At 50.6% G+C, this 23766-nt stretch overlaps 3 protein-coding genes across 6 annotated transcripts; 2 read left to right on the plus strand and 1 right to left on the minus strand.

Moving 5' to 3' along the window:
- Positions 1–771: 771 nt before the first annotated feature.
- ATPAF2 (ATP synthase mitochondrial F1 complex assembly factor 2) lies at positions 772–5992 on the minus strand. Of its 4 annotated transcripts, none has more exons than XM_015876913.3 (8): positions 5743–5992; positions 4715–4759; positions 4235–4380; positions 3709–3806; positions 2685–2765; positions 2470–2582; positions 2010–2125; positions 772–1384 (listed from the first exon to the last, which is right to left on the minus strand). In XM_015876913.3, the coding sequence occupies exons 1-8, from the start codon at positions 5840–5842 to the stop codon at positions 1247–1249; spliced, it is 837 nt and encodes a 278-aa protein (XP_015732399.2). In that variant the 5' UTR covers positions 5843–5992; the 3' UTR covers positions 772–1246. The 4 variants fall into 4 exon arrangements, with proteins under 4 accessions (XP_015732399.2, XP_085370082.1, XP_085370084.1 ...); XM_085513956.1 differs by having other exon boundaries at positions 4235–4402; XM_085513958.1 differs by lacking the exon at positions 5743–5992 and adding an exon at positions 5536–5714 and having other exon boundaries at positions 4235–4402.
- Positions 5993–6171: 179 nt separating this feature from the next.
- On the plus strand, positions 6172–14452 carry GID4 (GID complex subunit 4 homolog). Its single transcript, XM_015876914.3, has 6 exons — positions 6172–6520; positions 8353–8412; positions 8927–9034; positions 9778–9879; positions 10553–10683; positions 11811–14452. The coding sequence occupies exons 1-6, from the start codon at positions 6308–6310 to the stop codon at positions 11872–11874; spliced, it is 678 nt and encodes a 225-aa protein (XP_015732400.1). The 5' UTR covers positions 6172–6307; the 3' UTR covers positions 11875–14452.
- A 724-nt stretch (positions 14453–15176) lies between these two features.
- DRG2 (developmentally regulated GTP binding protein 2) lies at positions 15177–23290 on the plus strand. Its single transcript, XM_015876980.2, has 13 exons — positions 15177–15296; positions 15540–15700; positions 15999–16088; positions 17259–17319; positions 18212–18302; positions 18741–18813; positions 18962–19052; positions 19267–19364; positions 19944–20020; positions 20341–20429; positions 21322–21380; positions 21756–21809; positions 21907–23290. The coding sequence occupies exons 1-13, from the start codon at positions 15233–15235 to the stop codon at positions 21991–21993; spliced, it is 1095 nt and encodes a 364-aa protein (XP_015732466.1). The 5' UTR covers positions 15177–15232; the 3' UTR covers positions 21994–23290.
- Positions 23291–23766: the final 476 nt, after the last annotated feature.

Raw genomic sequence — 23766 nt, forward strand, 5'->3', positions numbered from 1 at the left:
CCTGTGAGCCACAGGCACACAGCAGCAGCTGGGGAGAGGAGCACTCTCCATCAAACCACTCCCAGAATAACAGCAGGTTTCCAGCCCAGCAAGCACAAGGCTGTGGCTGGGGCTCTGTGTGCCTAGCAGCCTTGTCTTGTCGCTGCCTCTTGCAAAAGCAGCTTTCTGCAGCGTGAGCAGAGCAGCCCCCAGCTAGCAGGAAGGGAAATCAATGGTTCCACAGGAACTCACACACTGCCGCTCGCAACAGCCAAGCGAGGAGTCATTAATTCCCCTCCTTGCTCAGTGACAGCAGCTGCTGCACTCACTTGTGGGCAGCTTCTGAGGAATGATGCTGGCCAGGGCGGTACTGCTAGAGGCAAGCAGCAAGGAGAAAGGTGGGAAGGTTAAATGAAAGGGTGGCTGCATATGCACTCTGGGGAGAGACCTGGTCTCGTGAAAGCCCTTCAGCTGGTGCTGCCTGATGTACAGATTTAGCTCCGAGTGCCTTATGCTTTTGGAAATGGCTGCGGGAGTTTCCCCCTCCCTGCTTGTTCCAGCGCTGCACAGTCAGCTCCCTGCTGCTCCTTGGCTGCTGGGACAGGACACCTCGTACAGAGAGACTCACACAGACACACAGAGAGAGCTAATCTATCTGCCTTCTAGTGTCTGCTCAGCTCTGCTCCACGACTTTCTGCCTTCAGCCATTCCCACACCTGCGTAGAGCCCAGCAGCTCAGGATCTACACCATGGTTTGACAATTAAAACAAAGAAATACTCAGCAGCATTAGCTTTCAGTATCTTGCAGAGGCGTGCCTTTAATCAAACAGAGAGACCCTGGTGTTACATACAGGCACACTGAGGGATGAAGAACAGATGCAACGGAGTCTGTTTTCAGATTTCCATAACAAGTGTGTGTCAGGAGCTGGCAGCTATGAAGACATGTGGCATATGCTAGGTGTGTCTGTGCCGTGCCCTGCCCAGGAAGCTGTTTCTTTCAAGGGAGCTCCTCTGATGAATTACAGACACTGGTAATGGACAGCGCTGCTTCCTTGAATATGCAGAGGGAGCTCACCTTGACCTTTCCTCCTCGTGGGCTCAAAACTGCTGGCGCTGCACTGCAGCAAGGAGCTGCCCACAAAGCTGCAGTTCCTCAGCACAAGCCTGATCCCAGACAAGCTGTGGTGGCAGGATGGTTGTTACCCTCTCCAGGTCACGGCAGCAATTCACAGCAGGGCATCTTCCTCCTCCACCCAGTCCTGCAGCCTTAGTCCTGCAACAGCTTGTGTTTGACAGTTGAGCTCTCTGAGCAGAGATGAACAAAGAGAGTCCCAGCTGCTGCACGAGCACGCAGCTCACACAGATCATAGTCATGGGCCCACTCCACATTGCCCCACCGCTGAATCTGGAGGAGGAACACAAGTCAGTTCAGAAGTGGATTACACTCAGAGCTGCTAGGCAACTCAGCCTCCTTTCTCATGTCTGTGAAACACAGGCAGCCCTCCAGGAGCTGTGCTGACTGCACACTACTAGGGTAGGGAGATCTCTGGATGAATACAGTGGAAGGACATGATTCCTCTGTACTGAGCTCTGAGGCAAAAACTCCTTAAAGGGAGGATGAAAATACTCTCATCAGTTTCGGCCATTTTAGGTCAGGGAGAGCTTCACACCAGGCCAGATTTCAGCTTTTGCTCTCAGAGGAAACAATTTAATAATAGTTTGGTGTCCAGCAAGGCCTCCAGTCTGGAAAACCCACAGCAAGAGAAGCCATCCATGGCTTTGCACTTCAGATTAGAGAGGGAGAAAAGCAGCCACCTGGGTTCTGCAAAACAAAACTGGCAGCCCCAAGAGCACCCTGGGCTGTTGCATCTATCATGTTGCTCTACAGCAGCGTGCTCCGGACTGGTGGAGTGGAACCTCTCCTGTAATAGCAGGCACTTCCCCTGCCAGTTATTTGTGGTGGGGGGTGCATTTGTCATGCTGAGATTATTGCTATTTGAATTATGGGGTTGCTCTGTAACATAATTTACCTGGTATTCTTCCTCCAGCCGAGACAGAAGCACGGCTTTCTCTACTGTAATGTGCCTGTCAATCAGGCCCATGGACAGAATCAGAGATTTCAGCTGGGTGATTACATATTCTATACCTGGAAGGGAAAAATCCAAAACAAACAATATTCATGGTTGTTTTCCACAGCATTACAGCAGCATCCTCCCATGCTTGGAAAGGACAATCGGGCTGTGGTCCCCCCTCAGGCAGATCACAGTGATGCCTCCCCACTCCCATCTGGGCTCCTAACAGCCAGACATGCAATTAACGGCACAATAGTGCTCTCCTGACCACCATCACTGCAATGACCTCAATGCTCTGATCATCTCAGCATATCAGCAGGGGGGGAAAAACGTTACAGTCTCTCCCCTCTCCCATGGAGAGGAGCTCTCCTGCCCTTGTACAGCCCACACAGAGGGCTCCTGCAGCCCAGCCTCTCACCTTGCAGAGCCCACATGTTGTAGGAGGCCAGGTGGCTGATGAAGGTGTCCCTGGTGCTGGCTGGGATGTTTGGTCCCATGATGCTGGTAGAGGATCCGATTGCCACGTTGTACCTGACATGATCACATGGCCCCTTAGAAAAGCTTGTGGATCTTGCAGCTCTGAGTCACAAGCACTACAGCTATGGGCCTTTAGAAACAGCTTTAAACTCTCACCTTTTCTCAGCCCAGGCAACAATAGGATCCCATTCTTTCTTCTGCAGCTCTGCCAAGGCAACTGGCTCCTCCACACGATAGCTGGGACATTGCACAACAAAGCCATGTGGGTGTTCACACACAAGCTGTCAGACTGCTCCCAGCCAGACTGCAGCACTCCTGAGAAGAAAGTCTGTGCCCTCCGTAGACCACAGTATGGGGAGCATAGACCTCTTGTTCACCCTACCTGCAACAGCTGGGACTGGGAATAATCTCTCCATTCAAAGCTTTTTATTGTTCTAGAAAGGACAGTTCTATGCAGCTATGTAACAGGGCTACAATCTACAACAGAAGACTGCAGATTACCTGAAACCAGCCAAGGGATGCAGCAAGATTTAGTGATCCATGGGACAAATCCCACAGGGCCCTTCCTGCTGCCTTGCACGCCCAGTGGCTCAGCTTAGCACTCACCAGCCACCGCCCTGCCCAGCCCAACACAAACAAAGCCCCAAAAAGTGAGGTGAATCCAGTTTCCCTCTCCCTTCAGGAGCAAAGCAGCTGCCAGTGGACACCTCAGAGGCTGAGATTGTGAGACGTGAGCTTGGGTAGGCTGGATCCTGCAACCCACAGGAGCTTTAAGGAGCAAAGAGCATTTTGCTACTAGTACAGGTAATCTAAGCTTACTACACCTTTATCGTACTGGAGTGCCAGGGGACTGAGCTGACATTCTCCCAAGCCTTTCTTTGCTTTTCCCACTTCATTTCTCGCTGCTCCTGCTCCCTGTCCAACATGGACATCTCCAAAACAGATTTCAACAAAGGAACAGGTCCCTGTTCTCCATATCTATGCCCTTTAAATGCATGGAGTTCCACTAGGTTGGTGGACATAGGACTCGTCTAAACTAATTCAAACCCCTGGGCCAAAGCCAGGACAGAGCAGAGCCCTGCAATGACTTGGTTAGAACAGACATTTTCCCTCAGTTCTCTCAACCACTCTACAACAAGACAACCCCACCTCTGTGCCAGTGCATCCCGCAGTCCCTTACCAGACAGTGTCAGTCTCCAGGAACTTCACAGCTGCACGGATCAGCTGCACTTTGTTTCGCTGAGTGGGATTGTCCAGAGCTGTGTTGCACAGTGTGGTCTGCAGGATAAAGGCAACTGAAATCACTGTTATCTAAAGCTCAAGGAAGCAGCAGTTTCCAGTGTACTAGGTCAAGATAAGCAGAAGAATTTGGGACAGACTGCAAGAATCAAGGAGCTTACTTAAGAGGGAAACACAGAGTCAGAACATGGCTCATATAATAGAGTCTATCCAACCTGTTCATACCCCTTGCTATCCCCAGAAATGCTCTCCATCCCCTTCTCAAACTCCCCAGTGACACGGGTTTCCCTCCCAGTCCTGTAGCCAGCATCCAGCTGCCTGCTCAGCCTTAAGTTATCCACAGTACTCAGCCAAGGCACTGAACTCCTGTTCCCACTTCAATTGACATTAGGACAGCCTGGTCTCTCTCTGTGTTCTGCCTCTGGAGACCACTTTTGTGCTTCAGCACTCTGACCTGCTGTGCTCACCAGGTGCATAGTGTAGAACTTGATGGTGTCTTTCTGAGAGTCCCATTCTGTTGCCACTGCAATGGCCAAGGCCTCACTGGGGACAGTGAAGAGCTTGGCCTGGGGTGTTTTCAGCTTCCGGTGGTCCAGGTTGATTTCAAAGCCTCCTGGGGAATCAGAGTAGAAATCCTGGGGAATTAAAGAGGAGCAGGCACTAAGGAACAACAGACTACCCCATAGAGGGAACAAGCTCAGAGCTGGAGCTGAAGGGAGCAAGGAATCAGCAATTTTCCCACCAACATCAATGTTTTGACATTGCTCTTCCCCAGATGATGCTGGAAACTTTCCCACCACATGGTTTTACTATGGATGAGGACAAGGACAGAGCATGTGGGTGACAGACAGCCCAGCTCACAACAGGGGCTGCAGGCACAGCACTGCCTTGTGATGGTAACCCCCGTGTGAGTACCAGCCCTCGCCTGCCCCAGCAGCTCCACTCACCTTCTCCTTGTGAGATGCTCACGTTCTGGTAAAACCGCTTCCTCTCTGGGGGGTTGAAAACAGAGCAGTTGAAAGGGTGGCAAGGAGGGGTTTGCCAGATCACAGGGAGCCCTCAGAGCTGCTGCAACCCACAGAACAGCCACAAAATCCCATTCATTCAGCCCCTCTCCATTCCAGTGAGTTCTATTCAACCTGGGAGGTGTCACAATACTGGTGACATCCACAGCAATGCCTCAGACCTCCTGACCACCCATAGGAGCAGATTTCTTGCAGACACCACTTGGAGGAACCATGAACCCTATGTGCAGCAGCAACTGGATCATGTGTCAGATGCGTTGCACGTGGCAGCTGAGTCACTGGGGAGGAACCACTGTCCTCAGCTCACCGCAGCCCACACGTCTCACCCAGAAGATTCCCTTGACAATTACAACCAGCTCGTAAATGCTGAGCCCATTGAATCCACCTCCTGGCTGTCACTGAACTGCGCCCTGCCAACACGGGCCCAGCAGGGAGAAGGATGGGGATCCACTCAGCCTCCTACAAGCTTCAGGGCCTCAGGAAATGCTGCAGTGCTGGAGCACAGCTCTGGGAGGATTCGGGCACCTCAGCGTGCTCTCAATGGCCTCATGATACTCAATGAAACCCTGACTCCCATCCTCGTGTTTCCACCAATATCTGTAGAGGGGCTGCACAGCCCAGCACGTGCCTGAGCCGTGCCTGGGAGGGGCAGGTGGAGCTCCCCGCCATCCCACCCGCAACCAAAGGGAACCTTCAAACCCACTGATGGAAAAGCAGCGCAGTGTCGCCGCCTCCTCACCCACCTCGGAGCCCATTTTCCCTCTTCCTCCTTTCTTCAGCCCATTCTGAAGGCCGGAACCCAACCCCTCCCCCAGCCCAGAGCTGACCTTGAGGAGGGGGCTCCCACTAATCACCCCCCCCACACACACACACACACACCGACACCCCCCGCGTTCCCCCGCTCTCACACGGGCTCCGGGCTCCTCCCCGCGGGGCCCACAGCTCCTCACCTGCGGGAGGGGCGTATGTTCGAGCCCCACCCGGACACAGCGGGCGGCTCCGGGCTGCCACAGCCGGGATGCGGCCCAGGGCCTGCAGGAGGCGGCACATGGCGGCGGAGGACCCGAAGAGAACGATGAGGAGCCGAGGGGAACGATGAGGGGCGGCGAACGGAGCTGGAGCGTTGCGGCCTACCCCGGCTCGGAGCGGCCTCCCCCGGCTCAGCTTGTCGCCCCGGGCGCCGCCATGTTGCCCCGCTCCGCCCAATGGGAGCACAGAACGCGCTTTGCCCCTTCGGCCTTCCCGTCGCGTGAGGCGCGAGGCGAACAAACTACATTTCCCAGCAGCCTCCTCGCCGCAAAACCTGCCGGGAAGGAGAGCTCTCCGCCAATCGGAGCTCCGCCCCGCCTTCTCTCCGCGTCGCGATGGCCAATGGGAGAGCGCGGGGGCGTTGCCGGGAGGCCCCGAGCCAGGCGGCGGCGGCGGCGGCCTGGGCGTGAGGGGAGCGGAGCGGAGCGCGGCCCCGGTGGCGGCCGCTGAGCCCCGGCCACGCTGGCGCCCGGGGACCCCCCCGAGATGCCGGTGCGCAGCGAGCGGGGCCGAGCGGGCGGAGCGGCGGGACCGGCCTCATCGGCTCCGTCCGGAGCGGCCGCCAGCAGTTTGGTGCCGCCGCCTCCCATCAACACGGCGCAGCCCGGAGTGGCCACATCCCTGCTGTACAGCGGGGCCAAGTTCCGCGGGCAGCAGCGCAGTAAAGGCAACGCGTACGAGGTGGAGGTCGTCATGCAGGTGAGGGACCGTGTCCGGCGCCCACAGGGCCCCGCTGGGCCTCAGGCCTTCCCTGCTTCCTTCCCTCCCTTCCCTTCCCCACACCCGCTCTCCCTCTGCTCCCCGCTGTCCGGGTTCCCCTCGCCTTGATTCCGCCCGGCCCCGATCCCCCCCATCTCCATAAGCTCCTCCCTGCAGCCCCGGCCCTTCCTGCAGCCCCCACCGGCTCTCACCGCCCCTCACTGCTCCATCCCCTCAGGGCTGATGGGACCCGGGGTCCTTCCTCTCTTTTCCTCTCACACTTTTGCCCCTTTTCTCCTTGTGGCTGCTGAGATACTTAACAGCAGCTCTCAGAATCACAGAATGACCCGGGTTGGAAGGGACCTCAAGGATCATGTAGTTCCAACCCCCCTGCCTGGCAGGGCCACCAAACATACACATTTATTACATCAGGTTGCCCAGGAGACCCCATAGATCCCCATAGAGACCCCATAGACCCCATAGATCCCCATAGAGACCCCATAGATCAGGTTGCCCAGGGCCCCGTCCAACCTGGCCTTGAACACCTCCAAAGACGGGGCATCCACAACCTCCCTGGGCAGCCTGTTCCAGGACCTAACCACTCTCCTAGTGAAGAACTTCCCCCTAACATCCAACTTAAATCTTCCCTCTTTTAACTTAAAACCATTTCCCCGTGTCCTGCTATTGTCAGCAGGACTCTCCTTCTCGTTCCCCTCAGGCCTGGGGTGCCGGTGTACCTCTGGGCTGCCATGAGGAAGGGTGGGATCCTGCCTTGTGTTGGGAGGTGCCCAGGAAGTCCCGAGCAGTGGGACAGCCTGTATTTCAGGCCTGGCTGGAACTCAGCAGGGATCCAGGTCCCTGTGCTGGGCTTTGTGTTCCTCATCCCATGGTGCCAGTGGCTGCGTGGGGAACCAGGGGAGGGGTGCAGCAGTTCTGCTGTAATGGGAATGTGAGCAGTTCTGCAGAATGGGGCTTTCCTAATCCTCTCTGGAGTCACTGTCACCCTGCGTGCTTTATTTTTAGTCAGAGGCGCTGGCACATTCGCTTTGGGTAGAGGTGTGGAGTTAGTGCATGGGGAAGCCAGGCATTGATGCATGTTTTCCTGTAGCAAATCACAGCGCTGTTCCTGCTGTGATTCCCTTGGATCGGGGCACCCAAGCTGAGTGTGCAGCAGTGCTGCAGCCTGGTGCATGGCTCGGCATTGGGGAGCAAAGTCAGAGCCCCAGGGTCAGTAGATGGGACAGTGTGAACTGTGCCCTCTGCTTTCACGTCCAGTCTTCTACTTGTCAACAGCATGACTAAACCACTACGGTTTGCTCTGATGGAGACATCCTATGGCTGTTTAGTTCACTGCATGCTGCTTTCTCACAGAGGCTGGCTCTATCTTTGTGCTAAAGATGCTGCTCTGTGCGTGTCAGATGAGAAGAGATGGCTGCCTGCTCTCCCTGTTACTGAGCGCAGAGCAATGTGGCTTTTCTTTGATCACAGGTGGGGAAGAGCCATCTTCTCACAGCTGATGTTTGCACTTCCTTAAATAATTCGCTTCTTGCTTTGAAAACCAATCTGGAGGTGTCAGGGGAAGGCTTGGAAAATCCCCCTGTTTGAAAAGCGCTCAGAGCAGAAGCATCCCACTGCTTCATTTCTGCATAGCAGAGGAGGTGAGATGCAGCCTCCCCCCCAGCCCTGGGGAAGGGGTGACTGTGAGGTGGATGTTCAGTACCAGCTGAAGCAGAACTGAGCCTTGGAAACTCTTGGGGTTAGAAATAGCTTTGGATCAATGGAGTGCCTTCTTCTGCATGCTAATAGTAGGACTTTGCACTTTTTTTTCCTAGCACGTGGACATGGAAAACTCCTATCTCTGTGGATACTTGAAGATTAAAGGCCTTACAGAGGTGAGTGCTAATTGCAAAACAGCATGGGAAGATGCTGTTCAAAGGCTTTTCTTAGTGAGGTAGGAGAAGCTACCACTAGAAGGAGGTAGCAGAGGGATTGAGCATACAGCAAAATTGACCGCTAAGTAGGTTAATGGCTTAACTCTGCTGTTCCTGGCATATAGAGCAAATATGATGGGCCTTGATGGGAGACCTGAAGGGAGGGAAGCTTGTCTGGCATCCCTTAGGGTTTGAACTGAATCCAGCCTGACCCTGCAGTCAGCTTTGGACACACCTCCAGCATGCTAGGAGAAAACATAAGACCCAAACAAGTGAGATCTTTATGTGCTTCTGTCCATATCCATCCAGGGTGGTCTGCTCTGTGCTGAGCAGTCAGTGAGAGGTGTTTCATCGGTGTGACACTACTTACTGTGCATGTCCAAGATTCTTTAGTAGGATTCTTGCTGTGAAATGCTGCCTTTTGCTGAGTTCTGGTCACTAAGTGATAAATCTTCTTACCTCTCTTCTCTCCTAGGAATACCCAACCCTCACTACTTTCTTTGAAGGGGAAATAATCAGTAAAAAGCACCCTTTCTTAACACGCAAGTGGGATGCTGATGAAGATGTGGATCGTAAACACTGGGTAAATAAATCGGGGGCCAAATGTGGGTCTGATGCAGTTCTGGCTGAGCAGCTGGTGTAGAGGTGAGGTACTGAGAGCGTCCGTGCAAGGAGCTGTCCTTTGGGGTGCCTTCCTTCCTCCACCAGAGTCTTTGTGTCTGGAGGCCCCTTCAGCAGACTGAGCTGAGATCTCTGAGAAGGGAGAGGGGATGTCTTGCCTTCCACTTGTTGGCCCTGGGCTTGGAAGGGAGGCAGGAGCAATTCCCATCTCTTTCACTCCTATGAGAACACTGCTTGTTTTGAAGGCTTAGCACAAAACAGAATGGAGAAGGGGCAAGGTGCCCCTCTGACACAGGCACCTGTGTCTTGTGGCACCAGCAGCCTCAGCCTTCTCACCAGGACAGGGCGTGCCCTGGCTCAGGGCCACAGCAGCTGGCTGATTACTTTGCTGCCTTGACCTTTGCTGCTGCTTGCCAGACTGATGTTTGTTAGATTTTTGTCAACAAATATATGTTTATATGTATATATACCCAAAGAAGTTCAGGACCTTCTGCAACCAGGCTGGATGTGGTTGTGGATGTCTGCAGTCCCTGTTGCCCTGTGCTAGTCCTGGGGCATGCACTCAGTGCTGCTCTGAGAGAAGAGCAGTCCCTTCAATGAGGAGGTCCTGTCTTTTTCCTCCAGAATAGCACCTGGCACTTGTAAGCACTTTTCCTGAATTAAGCCTCCTGGTTTTTGTGTTTACTTGTTTTCCTTTTGTTCTAGGGGAAATTCCAAGCTTTCTACCAGTACGCAAAAACATTTAACTCTGATGACTTTGATTATGAGGATCTGAAAAACGGGGACTATGTCTTCATGAGATGGAAGGTAAACTGTGTGTCACCTTCTCTGATGAACTGACAGGGACTTGAAAGCGTTTTCAACTACTGGTGTTGGCCTAATGAAAGATCTTGTCCTGTCTGACCTCATTAACCTGCCATACTTGCAAATTCCAGTGTGACTCCTGTCTAGTCATCTCGTTGCATCTTTAAAGGCTGCAGTCATGCCTGAAAACACAACAGGAAAATTGTACTTGGTGCTTCTCCAGAGGTTCAGAGATTCTGTATCTCCAGCTCCTGTGCTGGGCCTGGGTTTGATGCAGTTTGATGACCAGTCTGCCCCTCTTGGCTCTACAGCTGGATTGAATCCTCTCTCTTGACATGAGCTGTGTGCAGCTGTGAAGGGAGGGGATCCTCAGTCAGCTCTGCTGATTTTGTGATTGGCCTGTTTTGGAAGGGGCAGGTGTTGGACTGAAATGGATTTTGTGTGCTCTTTGAAAGTACTTCTGCTCTCAGTTCTTGCTTCACTGTAAGATGCTTACAGGGCCAGGAGGTGAAAAAATACACAAATCCTGGTCTGGGCTGCTAGGAATGCAGGAATGCTCAACCAGGAGTGCTTTTGTGTTAGTGGGTGCTGGTACTTATCTTGGGAGGGCCCATTTGGGTGCGGGATGGGAGCATTTGACCAACATTTCTAAATGCAGATTATGTCTTGTGTGCAGGAACAGTTCCTAGTGCCAGACCACACTATCAAAGACATCAGCGGTGCTTCCTTTGCTGGTTTCTATTACATCTGCTTCCAGAAGTCAGCAGCATCTATAGAAGGCTATTACTACCATAGGAGTTCAGAATGGTAAGGAAGCTTTCTTCCCTTTACTGCGCCTCCTTAGACAAAGCAGGGACTCCTCTTCTGCCCGTCTGCAGGCTTGGGAGCACCCAGGCAGCACACTTATTTTGGTGGGAAGGAGATTTGTTTTGGTAGCTGGACCCTGATGGGGAGGGAGGGTTTATGTGCTTGGCTCATCTGTGTGGTGTAAAGTGCTGTCTTTTGCATGGCTGATGGTAATTGAGCTGGCAGCATGATGCAGGGAAACACTGTATGGAAACATGCTGTGGAGCAGTGAAGCAATGATCTGATGTGTGTGAGGTGCTTTGGGAGGCAGACCCCAGCTGTCGTTCACTATTAGCATCCATCTAGAAACCTGGGCTCCAGCCTGCAAACCTTTGTTGGGGTTGCCTGTAAAAGTCTGAAGTAGTTCAGGCTCTGAGCTTCTCCAGCAGGAGAAATCTTGTGGCCCTTCAGAAGATATCAGAGGGAGCTTAGGTGCCTTCTCACCTATAACAGCTCTCCTGCTGCTCCCTTTAGGCAGGTGTCTTGTTAGGCCAGTGCTTTGTAGTCCAAGGTGCTTGAGGTGTTGCTGCAAGATGCAGGGTACAGTTAAAGTTAATTGGTTGTGGTAGTGGTGTTGGTTTTTTTTGTTAGAGCTCTCTGACAAGTAGCTGTGAGAGCTCTTTTCCCTGGCTTTGGATAAATAATAAAGATATTTGTCACGCACAGCAAGTGAATCTGTAGGGTGTCTGGAAACTCTCAGAGGGAAGGAAGGTGCCTGGGAGGCTTTCAGATGAATCCCCTCAAGCTGAGCTTTGAAAGATTTGAGTCTAATTTTCAGCTGAAGCAAACACTGTTTGAACATGAAAGTTGTCAAACTTCAAAAGGTGTCCAAAGCCCGCAGTCAGCCCTGCTCGATGGCAGTCTGGCTGCAGGTAGCTTCAAGACATGGGAATGGAAATGAGGAACGAAGCTGAGACCTCCCAGGGGTTTGGCACCACTGCCAAGAGGTTTGAATGCCACTGAGACTGTCCCAAAAGGAAAGGGAGAACCCACCTGGCTGCAGCCTGTTGAACAGGAGCTCTTGGTTCAAGGCAGGAGGGTCTGTTGCTCTGTGTAATCTTCTCATCCATCTTTCTCCTCTCTCCCAGGTATCAGTCATTGAATTTAACTCATGTTCCTGAGCACAGCGCTCCTATCTATGAATTCCGATGACAGCTGTCCAGAACTGATACTGCACAGAAGCAAACGGGGCAGGAGAGCATGGCCTGCCAGGAGGACTGTGTCCCTGTCGGAGCACGGGAATGCACGCTTCTCTCCTGCCCCTCGGACTCACGAGAGAGAGCCTGAATGTTAACCCACCAGCCCAAGGAGCATGGCTGCTGGAGCTTAATTCTCCCTCCTGTCGAGTGGCGATTTGATCTTTAATCTGGTTTTAAGATACCTTTAAATGCACTTTCTTATTGCACAGCTAGTTTCTCTATCACTGAAGTTCCTCCTGGCTCTCCTCTGGAAGCTGTTTCTCAGTAGCTGGAATCGGTCTATTCTCTGAGTAATAAGAAAACATAAGCTTGGTGCTTGTATTCTCCTTGTCACAGCCTGATATGGGTTGAAATCGCCAGGACTCAGGTTTGTTACCCAGACTGCCAGCTCTGATGCTCCCAGAGCCAGGCACGGCTGCGTGTGTGAGGCTCTGCTTGGCAGGCAGCTGCTCAGCTGCAGTCTGTCAAGGGAGTGTTGGCTGAGATGGATGAGGGTTGAACGAGTCTTTGCTTCCTGCTGGCTAATGAGGTTAAGCCAGAGCTGCAGATCTTTCAGGAACACCGGCCCTTTGGAGCCGAGAGCTGTTCCAGTGTCTGGATACGCCACTGGGAATTAGTTTGATGTATGGACTTCCGGGCTGTCAGTAAAGTGGTTCTGAACTCTGCTTATAGGTGTATAATTTGCTCTTTAATTAAGTTAAGGGTTTAAAGGAAAAAAAAAAAACAAAAAACTTTTATTAAAAAAAAAAAAGAAAATATTTTTATGGTTCCTTTTCCCAAGGACCCTATGGCAAATGCACAATTACTCAGTTACATTTTACAGTTTTCACATTGAAAACCAGGAATGTCTATGTTAGTTTTTATATATGTGTATGTATTCAGCTCGCTTCTGCTTTGGGACAGTGATTGGAGCGCAAGTGTTGAGCAGCATCACGCGAAACAGCTTGGACTGTTCAGCATTTGTACTCACCCCTCGTGCTGCACCAACACCGCTGCTTGATACCTTTATGCAAGGCACAAAAAAAGAGAAAACAACAAAAAAAAAACCCAACTCAATATCTCTCTTTGAAATGTTTCAAGTGATATAACTTAAGGCTTGTGTGCCAAAGTGTGTGTGCGTGTGTGTGTGTGCGGGTTTTTTTTCCAAGGCATTTTATAAGTTGGCCTCAGTTGTATATTTAATATGTCAGTCACCCCTGCAGGGCTCTTGTGCAAGTTGGGCTTTCAGGCTGTTTGCAAACACCCCCCTGAAGCAGACCTGCGTTCTGTGCTGACAGGGTGGGTGCTGAGGATGGATTTGCTGCTTAGGAGAGGAAAGCAAAGCCCCCTGCATTCCTTGTGTTGGTTGTTTGGGTTTTGTTTTCTACTTCCTTTGGCAGCACATGGGGGACTGCGCAGCAGCTGAGATGCTGGCGTGAGCCTTAACGAGAGTGGGTTTGTGTCTCAGTGAGCCTGTTCTGTATGCACCAAGCTGGGACTGTGCATGTTGGAGAGGCAGTGGGGCTGTTGGGATATGATGCGGTGCTTGAAGTGCCCTTCTGAGGGCTGCTCACTGCGGGTGAGTCCTGGACCCCACAACAAGCAGCCCCGCATGCGGATGGAGATGGGAGGGTGGAGCAAGTGTGTGCTGTTGTCTTGGTTGTTTGTTGCAGGTGGATTTGTTGTGTTGCACAAAGGCTGAGGAGGAGCTGGAGGAGAGGGGGATTCTCCCAGGCTGGTGTGAGTAGGGCAGCTTAGAAACCGATTCTGCTTTTATTCTGCTCCTCTGGGAGAAGCTTGGCCTGCAGAGAGGCAAGGAAAGGCATTTCTGTGTGCGTGGTGCTGGGAGATGTCCTGGTTTTTGAGGCTGAAACCGATGGAGCTGCTCAGCTGTGAGAAGTGGAGGGGTGAGCTGTAGGGAAGGCAGCAGCACAAGCGCAGACCCTTCCCCACAGGTTGCTTCCACGAGCTGTGTGCAGTGTTGGCAGTGACAGTAACCACCCCGTGCTGTTAGTGCAGTGTTACATTTGGGTTTCTGATGCCGTTAAGTTGAATTGGTTCTGTGGTTGTTTGTAGAAACTGGATTAGGGGAAGGTTCCTGGGCTCATTCAGTAACGTATCTCCCCATGTGTGAGCTGAAGTGGGGAAGGGAGAGTGTTCTTCCCCTGTACCTCTCTGAAGTCTCATGGCAGCAGACTCAAATTGCTTCAGCTGAAATCCCACCTGGGCTCAGTGAGATGTACTGGGGGCAGTGGGGAGCTGTGCAGGGCCGCCTGTGTTCAGGGTTTCTCTATAGCCTGGCTTTCGATTTTCTTTTCCTTTGAGTTGTTTGATAAGGGTTGTTCAGTACGTCACATTGTGGTGAAAGGCGACTAACGGGTGAGGTGCTGGGAGAGGGGAGTAATGGGGGATTCTGACAAAGGTATGAGTTGGTTTATTTTAACACTGTTGGCTGAAGAATTGGAATATTTATGGATGTACTTTGGAAAAGGGACTGGGAGAAATATTTTGTGGAGTTATCAGCGTCCGAATTAAAAACAAAATGTATTTAAGGGGCCTTTATCTGTGTGTGTTTGTCAACCAAAGCACTTCTCAGCTCACAGGGATGGCTGTGCTTCATCTCCCTGCTTAAAGACACATCCAGGGATCCAAATTGCTGCTTAATCACAGAATGACCCGGGTTGGAAGGGACCTCAAGGATCATGTAGTTCCAACCCCCTGCCTGGCAGGGCCACCAAACATACACCTTTACTACATCAGGTTGCCCAGGAGACCCCATAGATCCCCATAGAGACCCCATAGATCAGGTTGCCCAGGGCCCCGTCCAACCTGGCCTTGAACACCTCCAAGGACGGGGCATCCACAACCTCCCTGGGCAGCCTGTTCCAGGGCCTAACCACTCTCCTAGTGAAGAACTTCCCCCTAACATCCAACCTAAATCTTCCCTCTTTTAACTTAAAACCATTTCCCCTTGTCCTACTATTGTCAGCATATTCTACAGCTCCTCGATCTCCGTTCCAAAGGGCTCAGGAATTGCCTTTAATAGGGGGTGTAGTGGGGGGAAGCTCAGTCCCTGTCCCTAACGTTCCCATCGGGTTCTGCCACGTATCCCTCTCCCCACCAGCCCTTTGGGGATCCCAGTGATGGGAAGGGGCTGAGTGGGACCACGGAGGCGGGCGGAACTCAGGGCGAGGTGCGGCGGTCGGAGCGGTGTGAGGAGTGCACGGCGCGCACCTCCCAGGCGGCGGAAGTAGACGCAGCCCGGAGCCTTTAGGCGGACGGACCTGGAGCACTTCCGGCTGGCGGCGTGAGGAGCCGGGCTGGGCCGCGCCATGGGGATCCTGGAGAAGATCTCCGAGATCGAGAAGGAGATCGCCCGCACACAGAAGAACAAAGGTACCGCGATGGGGGCGGGGGGCCGTGGCTGTGGGGGGGCATTTGGGCTGGGGGCTGTGCGAGCCCACTCCGTACCCGCCTTGTGACCGGGCCTGCTGGGGCTGATCGGCCCCTGATGGCGATTCAGGCTGTAATTAATGTGTTAAAGCACAGGCTGAGATCTGAGGTTCATTATGAGGCTGTTGTTCGTAGTGCTGATATCACGCTCTGTGTGTAACCAGCTGCCCTGTGCTGTTGTTCCAGCTACCGAGTACCACCTCGGGCTGCTGAAGGCGAAACTCGCCAAGTACCGAGCGCAGCTCTTAGAACCGTCCAAATCCTCGGCTGCCAAAGGAGAAGGATTCGATGTGATGAAATCCGGGGATGCCCGAGTGGCGCTGATCGGTTTCCCTTCTGTGGGTAAGGTCAGTGCTGGCACAGTTCACCTTTAATGTGGTTCCTCTGGGTTTCCGACTGTAATTCAGGGATCTGTCGTCTCTTTGTACTTCACCTTCCTGCCATTAGTTAATGCAGTGTTCAATAGTGCAGCCACAGCACTGCTGAGAACATAGGTAAGAGTTCTGTAGGGCTTTATCTTCACACTGGAGAAGCACCAGACCCGTTACTGCTTCAGGCCCTGGGTGGGTGATGAGCACTTGTTAGTATTGCATGTTTTGCTTTTGTTTGAGTATCACTCATAATGGCAACCTCTTGCTTTTTCAGTCCACGTTTTTGAGTCTAATGACCTCAACTGCCAGCGAAGCTGCATCTTATGAGTTCACAACCCTGACGTGTATCCCCGGAGTCATAGAAGTAAGTAGGAGTTTTCCCCGTTTCACAGAATATAGTGGTAAGAAACCCAGACATGTAGAGGAGTTTGCTCACACCAGTTATACTCGTATTACCAGCATCCAGAGATCTCTGCTGACCTCTGCTTTAAACTTCACGAAGTCTTGAGTGCTTGCAATATCAAATCTGCAACCTGCAGTGCTGATGTAGCTCTTCTCCAGGCTGCATAACTCTTTGAGATTGACTGCCTGGTCAGGGTTTCGTATGGTGCAGTTCAACTGACCGGAGCAATACAGGAGTTCTCAGCTGAATTTTTTATAACTGCTATTGGCTCCATTGACCAGATGGTTGGAAACCTTGACAGATTTGTTTTTAATGAAGCTTTAAAAGAGGCAATCTGTAATGGGATCAATTGGGAAAGAAAATACGACTACTCCTGTCCTTGAGGAATTTTATTAGCGGTGGTTTGAGTGTCTACCAGTAAAGCAAATGGTAAAGGGCATCAAACTGAAAAGTATCCAAGAGTAATGAGAAAACTTGGGTCAGAATTGAAGGCAGATTTAAATAATGAAAGCAGACGTATTGGTGTTAAAATGAACACCAGCATTGTAATGCATCCAAATGCAGCTTCAAGCTCCAGTCATCAGCTGAAGCTGTTACTGAGGACTCACTGCAGCAGTGGCTTGAAAGATAATGACCCTGTAGATGCAATGAATAAAGGTCTCCCTTTATCTTTTTTTTTTTTCCTGGTATTGTAAGACCTGCAACACACGCCAGTAGTTCTGGTAGTAAGGGATGGGATGATGGCATTTGCTTATTACAGAACTTTACTTTTTAGACCAAAAGAGTTGTTGTATTTCCTTTTCTCCTTTCATTTCTATCAGTTTGGGATATTGTTGCAGTTGTGCTGTGCTGTTTTCCTGGTGTTTTTGTCAGACTGCAGTTATGTGACTCTTTAGGAGGTCAGAGCTGCAGCAACGACCCACAGTTGAACGCAGCTTAATGGGAAGCAGTTCAGAGGTTGCCTCATCACAGCAAAGCCACCAGTTGTATGGAAAATTGTCGTACTCAATATATTGAGTTCATTCAGTTCCACTCTCTGCAGGCTTTGGAGCTCTGCATGTGCTGGGGGCTTCCAGGGCAGCTGAGGTACCTGGCACAAGGCTTTCAACTTTCCATTCGTTTCCCTTGCAGTACAAAGGAGCCAATATTCAGCTATTGGATCTGCCTGGAATCATTGAAGGAGCAGCACAAGGTTGGCTGATCTCTACATTGATGTAAAGGAGGGACTTGTCCTCAGTATCATTCTTACTCAGATCAAACATCAGCAGCTTTCCCAGGCCAATAGTTCCCACATTGGCTTTCCAAACTGACATTCTTGATCTTATGTGAGGCACGATTCTTATCCCTGGCCCACGTAAGGCTCTATATGTAGCAGAAAGATGCTTTTCCGGAGGTGGGAGCCAAAGCAAGTCAGTCACTTCTCACCTTCTTGCATGAGTGTTATTTTGCTCATCTGCTTTCTGGTACAGAGGGAATCTAAAGAAAGATTCTGGAGAGGCGGAGGGGGGAATTACAGCTAAACAGTAACTGCTTTTGATTAATTCCCTGCAAGTCCTCCCATGACTCCTGGTTCTGAGCCTTTGTGCTTCAGCTTCATTATCTTTCTTATCAGCTGGTCACGTTAAAAGAAACCTTTCCAAAATATAGGAAAACATCCTAATAGTCTCTTATTGGAGCACAGCCTGGTCAATTGGGTCTTTCTCCCTTTTGACCAGAAAGTGCCCACATTGCTGCCCTGCATAAGCTGTCTCTGCCACCTGGAACCACTCCCACTGCACAGGTCTGGGCTGTCTGTCCAGCTGGCGGCAGTGACATTTCAATGTGTACAGCTGTATGCAGACAGCGTTATGTGTGCTAGTTGTGAATGCCATGACAGAAGAGCAACAGCAAGGAGTATTTTGGGGGCTTGTGCTGGGCATAAGATAGTATTGGTTGGGCCAGACCACTCACACAGGGACCCCTTGACTACAGGCAGTACAGGATTGCAGGATCTGTTTCCTTACTTCCAAACAGGAGTCCCCATCTGTCACAAGACTCATAGCTGGTTTTTCTTCTTTATACACATCCATGTCCTCTCTCCTCAGGGAAGGGCAGAGGTCGGCAGGTAATAGCTGTGGCCAGGACAGCAGACGTTGTCATTATGATGCTGGATGCCACAAAGGGCGAAGTGCAGCGGTGAGTGCGTGCGTCTGGGTGTGTGGGGTTGGGATGGTGAGTCAGGTTCTGCAGTTTCCATGTGCCCAGAAAACATTCCAGCCCCCTGAAACGCCATATCCTATGTACACTGGAGAGCTGCTATTTAGGCTCAAGTGCAAGATTGAGGTTGTGCTCCATTAGAGGCATGCTGGCTAACTGAGAGCAGCATTTACAGAACGTTCTGCAGACCTCAGCTTGAGCTTCTCAGTTGAAAGATCATTCCTCCAGGATGACTGTGCAGAGATGGGGCTCTTGGGCTGGATTTGCACTGCAGACCCTGTCGTGCATTAGCAGGGGTTGTTATGTTGCAGGGAAAGTTCATGACAAGGTTGTGTCAATGTGACAGTCAAAAAGGGAGAGTGGGTGTCACCTGGCTGGGCTCAATCTCACAGGTACTAACATGCAGTGTCCCTGCAGGGCCCTGCTGGAGAAAGAACTGGAATCCGTAGGGATCCGTCTGAATAAAAGCAAGCCAAATATTTACTTCAAGGTGAGGTTTCCTGGGCTGTTACAAGCACAGCTTGTGTCAGGCTGCTTAATGAAAGCCATGGGCAGTGTGTGCTGCCCATTGCGCTGGACAGACTGAAGCGGGGGGTGGATTTTGCAGGCAGTTCTGAAGTTGGTTTGTTGTTTTGCAGCCGAAGAAGGGTGGAGGTATATCCTTCAACTCGACTGTCACACTAACTCAGTGCTCCGAGAAGTTGGTACAGCTCATCCTCCATGAATATAGTATCCTTTTCCTAAAATGAGAGGCTCTTGTGCCAAAGGATACCCGCTGTGGGATGGCCACTGTGGGATGGCCTTGCTGTGTGCTCAGTGCGGTAAGAGGAGGCCTGGGTTGATTTTCCCCATCTTTGTTCCACTGCACTATGCAGGCTCAGCCCATTGGCCCACAGCTGTGTTTAGTCATGCTGGATTTGGACCTTGACAATATTCACCTCAGAAATCTTCAACGCTGAGGTCCTCTTCAGAGAGGATTGTTCCCCTGACGAGTTCATTGATGTGATTGTAGGCAACAGGGTCTACATGCCATGCCTTTACGTGAGTATCTCAGGAACAACCTCCCTTCTGCAGCACCCAACGCGTCTTTATAGAAGGAAACTGCGTCTTCCTGAGTCTTAAAGCAGTAACAATTTGGGGATGAGGAGGTGGGCGTTTTTTGCTATTTATACCTGCGCAGCTGTGCTGTGTGCTCTCCTTGTGCCCTCTAGTGGCTGGCTGCCGTGGAGCAGTGTGAGCTCTGCATCGTGGTGGCTCAGCTTGCTGCTGTGCTGTGGAGCTTTTGGTTCCTCTGCTGCCAGCGCTCCACATTTGAGTTCTTGTAAATGTTTCCTTGAGCCAAAGGTCATTTAATGGCTCCCTTTGATAATGACTGAGCCTGCAGCTAAATTCATGTTTTCATCCCAAATTGAGAGCTTTAGAACGTCCAAACTTAGATTTTAGGCTCCTGAATTTCAGGAGGTTAATTTACTAAAAGCCTTGGCTTGCCTTCTGACTGATAGGATCCATGTTTCTATATCAGATGCTGAAACTGCCTTGTTACACCCACATGTACGTGTCTGTTTTGCAGTGCTGCTGAACTGACATCTTAAAGAATGCACTGTTTCTCATTTGACTTAGGTTTATAACAAGATTGACCAGATATCTATGGAGGAAGTGGATCGTCTTGCTCGGAGACCCCACAGTGTTGTAATCAGGTAGGAGCAGGGAGTCACTGCAGCTTTTTCTGGTCTTCCTTCCCTTGCAGAGGCAGACTGCTTGCCTTCCTCACACCATCTGCAGGGCAGAGTGCTCGTTCCCTTGGAAGCACTGATGTATCTGTCTGGGGCTTTGCTGCTTCAAAGCTACTTTCCTTTCTGAAAGCCCTATTAATTTCATTGTGTGCTTTTCCTGTAATGACACCATTACAGACTTTTCCCCTTGTACCCTAGCGCTGTAATTAGATGTTTCACCTTGTTCTTGTGGATCTCTAAATCACAACAGCAATAAACACAGAGTCTTTCCTGGTGTTTGACAGCTGTGGCATGAAATTGAACCTGGACTACTTGCTGGAAAAGCTGTGGGAATACCTGGCACTTACCTGCATCTACACCAAGAAACGAGGACGTAAGTTGCCATTAGCTGAGCAGAAGGTTTGAAAAGCACAAAGGGCTGCTACTCACCAAACACAGACAGGCTGCCAGCGGGGTTTGGATGCCTGGCTGTGAGTGATCTCTTGGAAATGCTGCAGTTCAGTACTCCCTAACCAGCTTTCAGCATTAAGTCTTGGGAAGTGCTTTCTGTTTCATCTGATCTGCCCACCCATTCTCTCTGCCCTGGAAGAGCTGAATTTTTATAAGGCTTTTCATGATGTTATCGTAAAGAAGAAAAGTTTGCAAGCTTGTAGCTTCCTTCCTCTAATAGTTACCGTGTGCTGTCTGTGATGAACTGATTGCTGCTCCTGTTCCTTCTGTGGGAGATTTGGTGATTCCCATGCTGGGCTTTTGGAGCTCAGAAGCCTTTGATCCTCCTTTTGCTTTACTGTTCACCTGTAGCTTTTCCTGGTGGTGAAGGCACATCTATGACTTGCTCCTTTTCCAAGACCTTCCTCCTCTGGCTGTGATCACAACTCTAAACTGGGTGAATATGAGAGGATTAAGGAATTTTCTGTGAGTTTGTTAAGCTGCAGAGTGGTGCCATTGTACTTAGGCAGGCGTGCTTTGGCTGTGGTGTCTCTGAAAGCCAAGTCTTTGGAATGGGCTTGGAAAAGGTGAGTTGTGAGGAAAGCTATTGCCTGTGACATGGAGAACTGTACTTGTGGGTACTGGAGTGTGGACAGAAGAGGTTCAGTGCTTTCAAGTACCTGGATGCCTGTTGTGTCTGGGAGGCTGCTGGCACGTGTGACCAGGCAAGGGGTTGGAGAGCAGTAAGCACAAAATGTGACACAATATCAGCATGTTAGAACATGTTCAGTGCAAAACCAGTGATTCTTTTTATCCCTTCGTTTGCTTTTTCGTAGAGAGACCAGACTTCACAGACGCCATTATCCTCCGGAAAGGAGCTTCTGTGGAGCATGTGGTAATTTCTCTGTTGTTTATAATTATGAGTCTGTAGAAGGAAACTTTGGCCTTGCTGTGATTTATTTGAGCTCCTTTTTGTTACCTTCACTGGTTCCATCTGCCTTTGGTTTCTTTCTTCACTGCTACAAAAGGTCTTTTTAGAGTTACTTGACACAGAGAAGTGACAAAGCACATGGAAGCAGCAAAACTGAACTTTTGGTGGACTGTAGATTCCTGTGCAGCTATTTTGTATTTTAAGTGCTGCTAACTGGCTTCCAAAGCCACTGTTGTCATTTCTGGTGTAGATATGGGTTGCTTTTAAATCCTGGTTAATGATCCAGTTGTTTACAAAGGGTCCCTGAGCTGCCTCACGTGCTGTCTGTCTGTCTTGCAGTGCCACCGGATCCACAGATCATTAGCCAGCCAGTTCAAATATGCCTTGGTGTGGGTAAGTGTTTAACAGCGGTGTTTAACAACAGAATTCCTTGTCCTCGTGCATCTCTGACCGGTTGCCTTCTAACCCTTCTCCCTGTTTTTCTTTAAAGGGGACGAGCACAAAATACAGCCCTCAAAGAGTGGGTTTAACCCATATGATGGAGCACGAAGATGTCATTCAGATTGTAAAGAAGTAGCTCCCTTTGCTGGTGCCTGGCCTTGTCTTTAATCACTAGAATTGGATCTGACCACGTAAAAGAGAAACTAAACAAACAAAACAAAAAAAGAAAAAATAGAAAAAAAGAGACGTGTTCCACAGCCAGGAAAGCGAGGTGGCTTCTGTGAAGCTCCTCTTAGAGAAAGGCTTAAAATGAGGCTACTGTACGTGCAGGTGGGGATGGGGAAGATGGGTTTCCATCTTGCAGCGTTTCAGGTGAAGTAATGTTTCTGAAATATATTTAAGCAAAGGGAAAAAAAAAGGGGAACCAGTTGTTCTGGGACACAGTTCCTGCAGCCAGCAACGTCCTGCCCCACTAAGATTTGCACACGTTTGTGTGTTCATGTGCCTGCGGCTTGCTCAGCCAGTGGGAAGTTCATATGTGTGGACAAATGTGGCCCCGTGCTTTGGAACAGAGGAACCAGAGCTGGAAGAACATTGCTAATGCTTTGCTGCTTGTCTATTCACTTAATTTAAGTGTTGATTTGAAAGAGAAAACAAAGTTCTTCCTCCTCTGCTCTCCGGATGTGTTGTCTCTACAGCTTTCACTGTTGGAGGCTTCAGTCACACAAGCCCTGGTGAATTTATGATGGTCCCTCAGTTACATTAAATAATGGCACTCTGTGCCTCCTATCAGCTCTGCAGGGGGGTTTGTAGGACATCCATGTCCAACTGGTACCGAGAGGTGAGAACCCAGTTAAGGAATGGTTAACCTGGCCAAACTGCAGCAGGGTACGATCAGAGAGTTACAGGCTGCGGTGAGGATTCACTTCTGGCATATCATGGCCCAAGGAGTTACCTTGGGAGTTTGCTCCGCTCATGTCCTGCCTGTTGGTCCCCAGGAGCATTGCTGGGGTTTGTGCTTCTATCTCAGCCCTGCCCCTAAATTCCCATTGCAGCTCAGCACCATCCCATGCTGTGGGTTTTGCCCCATCTCCATTTAACGGTGTTTCTTGTTTGAATATTTTTCCTCAGAAATGTGGGATTTTTCTAATCATGCTTTTTCATTAAGTATTGATGCTAAACCATTCAGAGTGCCTGATAGAGAACAGCTCTTTCCTTCTGGGATTAAGAGTTGCCGATAGCTTTTATTTTCTTTCATTGGAAAAGAGTTCATTCTGATGTGGATTGTTGACTGTGAGGACAGGTCTGATAGCAAACTTGTCTGAGCAGGGCTCCTTCCCTCCTCTGTGTTCCTCCCCACCCCTCACAAACTGATGGAGCAGAAATGGAAGGAATATTTTATTGGAGAAAATAAAAGTTGTTATTTCATGTGACCCGAGGGCGGCCGCCTGAAGTGCTTTCACAGTTTGCTGTGTTCTCTAACTCTCTTTTTACCTTTGGCCTCCTGAAGAATGACGGATGCTGCTGCAGAAGGTGGTAAGGTGGAGTACATCATGAGGCAGCAGTGAGTGGGCTCTGAGGATGGAGAGGACCTCTGCGAGGTGCCGTGGGAGCCAAGCATGATATTATTCACCATAGCCAAGCTGAGAAGGTGACTTTGAACTCTGTAAGTTCCCTTCCCTGTTCCTGACTTTGTTCACAGCTGGAGCGCAGAGCAAATCCCAATCATGGTGGCGGCTAGTGGAGAATGAGCTCCAAATTAGCAGCATTATGTCTGAGCTGGCTGCAGAAAGCAAACACTTCTCTGTGTGAACCAGGGGGGTGGAGGGGGGGATGCCGTTCCAGCACATTAACTCGCCCTTTAAATTTCCTGTGAAGGTTGTATGGGCAAAGAGCCTCCCGCACAAAG

Source organism: Coturnix japonica, chromosome 13, assembly GCF_054131305.1.
Source record: "Coturnix japonica strain WE chromosome 13, WE-NBRP24, whole genome shotgun sequence".
Taxonomy (NCBI): domain Eukaryota; kingdom Metazoa; phylum Chordata; class Aves; order Galliformes; family Phasianidae; genus Coturnix; species Coturnix japonica.

Coding starts and splice junctions, on each gene's coding strand:
- ATPAF2 (XM_015876913.3), bottom strand. CDS start 5,842: ATGTGCCGCCTCCTGCAGGCCCTGGGCCGCATCCCGGCTGTGGCAGCC. Junction 4,760..5,742: donor AACATACGCCCCTCCCGCAG/GTGAGGAGCTGT, acceptor TCAACCCCCCAG/AGAGGAAGCGGTTTTACCAG. Junction 2,126..2,469: donor CAACATGTGGGCTCTGCAAG/GTGAGAGGCTGG, acceptor TTTCCCTTCCAG/GTATAGAATATGTAATCACC.
- GID4 (XM_015876914.3), top strand. CDS start 6,308: ATGCCGGTGCGCAGCGAGCGGGGCCGAGCGGGCGGAGCGGCGGGACCG. Junction 6,521..8,352: donor AGGTGGAGGTCGTCATGCAG/GTGAGGGACCGT, acceptor TTTTTTTCCTAG/CACGTGGACATGGAAAACTC. Junction 9,880..10,552: donor ATGTCTTCATGAGATGGAAG/GTAAACTGTGTG, acceptor TCTTGTGTGCAG/GAACAGTTCCTAGTGCCAGA.
- DRG2 (XM_015876980.2), top strand. CDS start 15,233: ATGGGGATCCTGGAGAAGATCTCCGAGATCGAGAAGGAGATCGCCCGC. Junction 19,053..19,266: donor GCTCATCCTCCATGAATATA/GTATCCTTTTCC, acceptor TATTCACCTCAG/AAATCTTCAACGCTGAGGTC. Junction 20,021..20,340: donor CCCCACAGTGTTGTAATCAG/GTAGGAGCAGGG, acceptor GGTGTTTGACAG/CTGTGGCATGAAATTGAACC.